The following is an 8,063-nucleotide window of genomic DNA, read 5'->3' as shown; positions in this document are numbered from 1 at the left end:
GGAATGGAGATAAGAAACGCCCTAACCTTTGGAATAGAGATTGATAGGATTGGAATCAACTGGTATAAATACAGATGTAACAAGACAACAGGACACAGAACCTAGACACAGAAGAACTTCGCTGGAGAGAACATGGCAAAAGATCCTGGACAGAAACTGGCCACAGAACCTAGAGACAGAACCTAGCGAGAGAACCTGGCTGAAGAACATAGAGACAGAACCTGGCTGCAGAACCTGGATAGAACATGGCAAGAGAACCTGACTAGAACCTGGTGACTGAACCTGCCTGGAGAACCTGGACAGAACCTGGCTGGAGAACCTAGCGAGGGAACATGGCTACAGAACCTGGCTGGAGAACCTGAGCAGAACTTGGCTGGAGATCCTAACCAGAACTTCGCTGGAGATCCTGACCAGAACTTGGCTGGAGATCCTGGCTAGGCTGCTGATCAACTGAACGCTGTCTCCGTGTCATTCCTTCTTCGCCGACTCCGTCTACACCTTTGGGGACCCCTGAACCTGCTGGGGTTGGACCCCAGCAGGTAACATTTTGGCCAACATCATTCCACAAAACTTCTCATACACAGAAAAGCATGTACAAATATATATTTTAAAGCCAGTATTTCAAAGAAAAATGAGCAGAGGCAATACATACTAGTAAATATTTAAAATTTCACTTTCTCCATGCTTTATTTCATGAAACCTGCTTTCTTGTGGTTCTGAGAAAGATGATGGATATTAGTAGCTGTCATGTGGAGAAATGAAGAGATGGGATGTTTCCCTGTTTTCTAGGAGAAGACAACGAAGTACAAATAGAAATACTAGTGAAAATGCATTATCTTTTGGTTTCTAGCACCGGCATAGAAAACAATGAATGACAAGTCTGTTGCACTGGGGAGAAGGGAGAGAGGCTGGTACACTCTTGCATCACTGCTAGAGGGAGGGGAATTTGGGGGCCATGGCCCATTGATAATATGTTTCTCAAGTGACCAAGAATTAATTGTGGAGAGGTCTTTCTTTCTTTCTTTCTTTCTTTCTTTCTTTCTTTCTTTCTTTCTTTCTTTCTTTCTTTCTTTCTTCCTTCCTTCCTTCCTTCCTTCCTTCCTTCCTTCCTTCCTTCCTTCCTTCCTCTCTCTCTCTCTCTCTCTCTCTCTCTCTCTCTCTCTCTCTCTTTCTTTCTGTCCATCCATCAGCTCTTTATTGACCTTAGAGAGATGTATTTGTAACCAAGTAAAAAAGGAAAACATTGTTCTGGTTGTGTGCAATTTCGTGTGAGAGTGAACATTGCTCTCAGTGTGGGATAAGAGTGGAATTGGGAGCAGAGGCTTGAAGAGGCAGAGTCAGCTTTCCCTACATATGCAGGCTTCCCACCAGCTCATCTTAGTTTTATAAATGGGGTAAGGGGAGAGCTGATGATGGGATCTGGGAGTGAGAGGTGAGAATCCTTTAACAGAGTCCTGAATCAGTAAAAAGTAAGAACTTTGACCTACCCTCCAGCACTAAATGTTCACCAACCATTCTCTATTTGATTGTTTGCTGTCTGTAGGGGGCGGCACAACTCAAGGAAAAGGAAGAAGAAGAAGATCAAGGGATTTTTTTTTTTTTTTTTTAGTAGAAACTGGTTTCTTCAAAGAAATGTAGGACCTGAATTGGTCACAAGGGGGTGGTAGAGGCAAGCACAAAATCAGAACCCGCTTATCCACTCCTGTCTTTAGAAAAGCCTTAGTTAATGCTAATTTTTTTTTGCGGGGGGGGGGGGGGGGGGAAGGGGCTTCAATATCTTTGGGGCACAAATGAGGGGTGGAACAGAAAAGTGAGGCTTTAAGGGAAGAGATACACGTCAAGAGAATGAGTAGGGGCAGGGGAATTGAAAAGATGGGCATTTGTGGGGGCAAGGAGGGGTAGTGAAAGTGGCTGGAAGTGTGCCTGAGATAAATGGGAGATATTTGGAGAGAGTGGGAGGGAGGGAAGGAGGAAGGAAGGGAGGGAGGAAGGGAGGGAGGAAGGGAGAGAGAGAGAGAGAGAGAGAGAGAGAGAGAGAGAGAGAGATCAATTGGTTGCTTCCTACATGTGCCCCAACCTGGCCTAAGATCAAGCCTGCAACCAAAGTACAGTATGTACCCTTGACCGGAATCAAACAAAAGACCCTTCAGTCTGAAGGCAAATGCTCTATCCACTTAGCCAAACCAGCCAGGGCATAAATGGGAGATATTTGAAAACTGGAGTTCTCACTCTAAAGAGAGGGGACATATGTACTTCTCCTAATCTCCATTCTCTCTTGTCTGTCTACCAGTAGACATAGTTCTAGGCAAGGAAGAAAGGAAAGTGCTCCACACAGTGCGATATCCAGGAGGCATGTCTGAGTCAGAATATAGGGTCTAGAAGCAAATGAGCTTCTCCCTCTCCCAGACTTTTTTCTCCTCCCCTCTCACTTTGGTGAAGGGAAAAATCAAATGTTATACTCCTGAGAAAACAATAAGGTAGGAAAAAAGCAGACTAAAAACATTTTTAAATTAAGACCCTAAACAAAAAAAAGAGATACTGATACCCTTGTAACCTGAGTTTTGACATGTGTATCTGTGGAGACTCAGATCAAAGCTTTATATGTTTGCATTGCCCCTAGTTCCATGTTGGATTGCAGATAGTGCAGTTTGTGTACAGGAAAAGATGGTTCAAATAGCTCCTTACTAGAATATCACAACTAGATGGCCGATTCAAGTGTAGGAACATTCTTTGACTTGTCATAGATGTGGGATATACACAAATTAGTTATTTCGTGAAAGCACATCTGGAGGTCAGGGCTAGAAGTTGCTGGTGTTCACCCACTAATCATGAGAGGGTACAGCAAGACGAAGAAAACAAACAAACAAACAACACAGAAAAATAGAGAGGTTCAGACAGGGTTGAGTATAGGTAAGAGCTCTGGACCTTAGTCAAAGATACAGGAAAAGGCAAGTCCTGGGAATGAGGCGGAAATCAACTGCGGGCAGTAAGAACTCAAGGCTTCTCCAAAGGAACATGGCCTCAATAAAGAAGAATCACCATTTGCCTAATGGAAATGATAACATTTTTTGTGAAGCATAAGCCATTTAAAATTTTCAGTAGTGCTCTTGGCCTCTCCAAGGGTCCTTTCATTCAGGGAAAAATGTTTGCTCAGCCCGAGGATGCTGGTTTTTCATTTAGCCACAATATCAATAGTCATTTGTCCAGCCTCTCCATTGTTGGAAACACGATCCCCACTCCCGACCCCACTGTGAAGCAGGCTTTATGTGCCCTGGATAACGAGAGTGCCAGTGTGGAAAATCAGGGCCAGATTAAGATGTCCATCAGTGAAGTGTGTCGGGAAACTGTGTCACATTGCTGCAACTCATTTCTGCAGCAGGCCGGATTAAATTTGTTAATAAGCATGACAGTTATTAATAACATGCTTGCCAAATCCGTTTCAGACCCGAGGTTTCCTTTGATATCAGAGGGAAGTGGATGTGCTGAGGTTCATGTTTTGAAACAGTTGATGGGTTTGTCTGAAAAACCAGTCTTGGCAGGGGAATTGCTGGGTCCCCGAATGCTGCTCTCATTCATGTCCCTCTTTATCAGGAACGGAAACGGACAGGTTCTCCCCGACACCCTGGCCTCTTAAAAGACCATCCCAAACAGAATGGGACCAAATCTACCCAAAACCAAAACCCGTTTGGGGAGCACGCACTTGTGTTCTCATTCAAAGACTCTGCAGAGGGTGCTATAGAAGACCCAGCCTTAGCCATCACCACATCATGGGGTGAAAGTCACACTTGCTAAATCGAGGACCACGTTACTATTGGCAGGGCGGGGGTTCCCACTGAGCTCTGAGTAACTTCTGGTTGTGCAGTCTACAGGTAATGTGCATTGTAAATTCCTTCCTTCCTTCTTCCTGTGGTAAAGGGCTCATTGCAGCTGCCAGCTGTGGACAAAGCATCAGGAAGGATGCTTGCCTTTGGTGGTCTCCCTGTCTAAGCTGGACTGTCTTGTGGAGACCAGACACATATCGGAGCTTGTGCTGAAAATGCTGTTGTTGCTGCATACGTCGAATTCTTTTTCGTTTACTCTTTCTTCTACACCAGCCGATGGATGGTGAGCCCATTCATCAGAAAAGTGCACTCCCTTTCCATGCTCTGTGCTGACTTAACCTCATCCACCCAAGTCTACATTTGTATGTTTCATCAATAAACTTGTGTGCTTTGACTGGTAAAAATGAGACATGGTACTTGTCCTTGAGTTGACAGTGTGCATGAGGAGAAAGACAAAACTGCAGGATAAATGCTAACTGGGTCAGGGAGGAGGGAAGGGAGGCATTTGCTCTGACAAATGCACTCTTATCAGTGCTCACAGGAGGCAGGGGTAGAGATGGGCGGCAGTGTTCAGGAAAACCTCAGCAAGGGGTTGGGGGCTGAGGGAAGGTGAGGGCATGGAGGGGGTTTGGTGGAATTAGGATAAAATGTTGGGAGGACTGAAAGAGACAACACCTGTGAAGCAGGCAGCACAGTGCCTGGCACCTGGCACCTGGCACAAAAAAATCCCTTGATGAAGGTGTCTTTCCTTGACTGCCAGCCTAGAGAGGAATGTCGGTATCCTTGGGTTTGTCTACACATCCTTGGGGGGCCACTGGGCAACCCATCCCTGCACATTTAATGGATGATTGCAGCAATAATGGTTTCCACTTGCTGAGTGTCTACTTTGTGTCATTCTCTTCTGGGAAGCTGCTGTTAAACTTACTTCCAGAACCCCTCCTTTCCTTGGGGTCCCAAGAGCAAATTCCTGGCAGAGTGAGAAGAGTTGGCTGCCCCTGCTTCTCTTGGTGGAACTACCTTTCTGCACCATCCCTGGAACCTTCGGTGGGATCCAGGAAGAGGAGAGTGGAGTTCTCCACCAACTTCCTGTGGGGGTCATAGGGCCGACGCTGGGGGTGCTTGGAATGGCTGTGGCTATTCCACTGATCAAGAGACACATCCTCCCCTCCATCCAAGCCTCCAATACCCCTTAGAGCAGCGGTTCTCAACCTGTGGGTCGCGACCCCTTTGGCAGTCGAACGACCCTTTCACAGGGGTCGCCTAAGACCATCCTGCATATCAGATATTTACGTTACAATTCATAACAGTAGCAACATTACAGTTATGAAGTAGCAACGAAAATAATTTTATGGTTGGGTCACAACATGAGTGAGGAACTGTATTTAAAGGGCCAGAAGGTTGAGAACCACTGCCTTAGAGGAAAGGAAGAGCCCAGCTCTAACCACTGAACCACTTCATTGAAATGGGAAACTCGTTTCCAGACCCACATCAAGGGGCCTTAGACCCTGTGTCGCCAAAGCCGGGTTCCCTGTGTGTTTTGGATGTGTCAGGCAATGGCCCTGTTCCTCAAAGCTCTGGCCAGGTCAGTGGACAAGAAGCTTCCCTTGGGCAGTAATGCTTCTGTGCCCGTTGCCCTCTGCTGGTCTCTTGGGATGCTGCTCTGGGTCACTGTGCCCCAGGCATCAGTGCTCTCTAAGCGTTCTGCCTCCTGATTATGCTCCACAGGGAGTGCAGTTTTATTTTAGTTTTTCTCCCTTTTCCCAGAGTTTGGTTTGCAGGTGGGTTACAGCTCTCCTGCCTGTTCCCATTGCCCTATGCTTCAGGCTGTCTAGTGGGCATTGGTGCTTGCCAGGTCCCCGGGGCCGTCTCAGGGATCCTCCACACAAGAATGGGGATGCGACCTCTTCCCAGGTCTTGGTACCTTGGACGGCCGGCACATGATTCGAGGTTGCAGTGACACCACACCCCCAGTAAGGATCAGCGCCCTGGGGCTTTTTTGCTGGCTCTGGAGCCCTGTCTTGTTTCCTAAGAGCTGGTAATGCGACCATCTTTTTCTCCCAAGCAAGCCTCGGGTGGCCTGGACAATCTGTTTTCCAATCTGGGGGATTGCCCTGCAGACAGTCCCTGCATCCACCTGTCCCCGTGGTGCAGTCAGCATGGCCCATGCTGTCTTCAGTGACACCTTACGGCTCGGCCTCTTTAACCTCAGCACAAAGGCAGAGGGGTTTCTCCCTCCTCCTGGCTCAGGATCCCAAATTAACACGCGCCTCCCTGCTTCTCTGCACTCTGCTCAATTCCCCTTGTGTTATGCATCAAGCCGGTTCCCCCCAGGCCTGAGGAAGGCACTTGGTGCTTGCAGGCCACAGCTGACTCCCAACACAGGGAGGGCCTCAGAGACTTTCTGCTCATCTCTGTCACAGGGGAGCCTGCCTGCATTGAAGTGTCTCCATGGTGTGGCCTTGGCCCAGGTAAGAGCCTCCTCTCCACTTGCTGGCACTGCCCTTCCAAAGATTCTCCCTGTGTCTGGAAGCTCAGCCCTCTGGTATGCCCTTCATCCCTTGGCGGGTTGCTGTGCCAGGGCAGCAGCCCAGTTCCCAGTGGATTCTGCCTGCGGACATGGAGGGGAGTCCAGAGCATGCCTGCCAGTCATGGCCCAATTAAGATATTCAGATGCTAGCCCAGCCTGTGTTGCTCAGTGGTTGATCATCGACCTATGAGCCAGGAGGTCACGGTTCCATTTCTGGTCAGGACACGTGGCTGGGTAGCAGGTTCCATCCCCAGTGTGGGGTATGCGGGAGGCAGCCGGTCAGTGATTCTCTCTCATCATTGATGTTTCTCTCTCTCTCTCTCTCTCTCTCTCTCTCTCCCCCCCTTCCTCTAGGAAATCAATAAAAATATATTTTTCAAAAAAGATATTCAGAGGCCATCAGCACTGGAAAGACTCTGGCGCCCCCTCCCATACTGAATTAAAAATGAAACAGTAAGAGACCTCCAAGCACAAAACTTACCTACCTTCCTGCTGCAACTAACAGGGATTCTTCCTGGGTTTCCCAATGGTAAACATTTGACATGGTCATCAAAGTTTGAGCTTGTCACACTCTCTGGGGAGGTGTCCTGCCCTAATGGGGCTGCCCCAGCCTAAGCTGTCTCTTGTGTAAATATGGAGCTGCTGCCACAGCCTGGCTGCCTTCTAGTCCCAGAAAGGGCCTTGGCTTTTCTTCTTATTCATCTCATCATTACATCTACATTTGGTGCTGTAGATACCACATTAACTCCCAGTGCCCTCCCAGCCTGCTGCCTCTCCTGGGGAATCTGTGGTTTTACAACCTGCATTTCTCTCCCTCCCACCACCCCCGCCCCCCCCCCCCCCGACACACACACCATAAGTGCAGGCAAGGTTGCAGACATCCAGCTTCCCAGCTCAAGTATCATCCAGCTTCCCAGCTCAAATATCCAGTCCCAAACTCTGCATCCTCACCGTGGCCCTATGTGCCACTCTGAAAGTAGTTTCAACCACAATTCTCTCACTTTGAAGTGCCACCCACAGTCAGGCACAGCACTCACCAAGTCAATCTCCAAGCTGCCATAGCACCATTTGGCTAAGAGTGACAGCTGGGTGGAGGACTGGCTCCCTGCTCCCTTCTAGGGGCCACTGATTGGTATGGGATCCAGGTGGGTGCCACTCCAGAGTCCAGCACAGTCTTGCAGAGGATTGGCCAAGCCCGTGTCTGCTACACATGCTGCGTGCAGCACCTCACACTCTGTGGCAGGTAGTGATCCAACTTTACTCCTTTTTCTAAATGGATAACCAGTTAACCCAGCATCATTTATCACTCCACCCTCATGCTGCAGAGTAGCACAGTCTGGGATCCTCATGCACCCAGCTGAGCATCCCTTCTGTGGCCTCCTGGTGTTCAAGTCCCTCCTCAGGCACACCCCTTTCTCCCAGGAACCTCTAACTTAAGAACCTCAGATCCCTGGGTGACCAGAAGGTGTGTGTGTTGCTGGGGAGGAGTGTGTTGGTGCTTGTGAGCAGGCTTCTGCCCCAAGTTCCTTCTCAGGACATACTCTGGCCCACAGGAAACTTGGGAACCCTCACCCTGCCTATTTCGCACCATTGGAAACTGGGGACTGGTTTCTTCCCTCGCCAGAATTACTTCATTTGTGTGAGAGAAAAGGAACGTTTTTTTTTTAATGTATAGACTTGCCAGCCATATGGTATCCATTAACCACATTTGAAAT

General features: G+C 48.5%; 1 protein-coding gene across 1 annotated transcript; it reads left to right on the top strand.

Moving 5' to 3' along the window:
• Window positions 1-3,049: 3,049 nt before the first annotated feature.
• On the top strand, window positions 3,050-4,228 carry LOC132223505 (protein ARMCX6-like). Its single transcript, XM_059678657.1, has one exon. The coding sequence runs from the start codon at window positions 3,050-3,052 to the stop codon at window positions 3,632-3,634; it is 585 nt and encodes a 194-aa protein (XP_059534640.1). The 3' UTR covers window positions 3,635-4,228.
• The last annotated feature ends 3,835 nt before the right edge of the window (window positions 4,229-8,063 follow it).

The sequence above is a fragment of the Myotis daubentonii genome, chromosome X (genome assembly GCF_963259705.1).
Source record: "Myotis daubentonii chromosome X, mMyoDau2.1, whole genome shotgun sequence".
Classification (NCBI taxonomy): domain Eukaryota; kingdom Metazoa; phylum Chordata; class Mammalia; order Chiroptera; family Vespertilionidae; genus Myotis; species Myotis daubentonii.
Note: the sequence above shows the minus strand (reverse complement) of the source record. Positions and strands in the feature narration are given on the sequence as shown.

Bases quoted from the DNA above. Each gene is read 5' to 3' on its own strand.
- LOC132223505 (XM_059678657.1), top strand. From the start codon at position 3,050: ATGGAAATGATAACATTTTTTGTGAAGCATAAGCCATTTAAAATTTTC.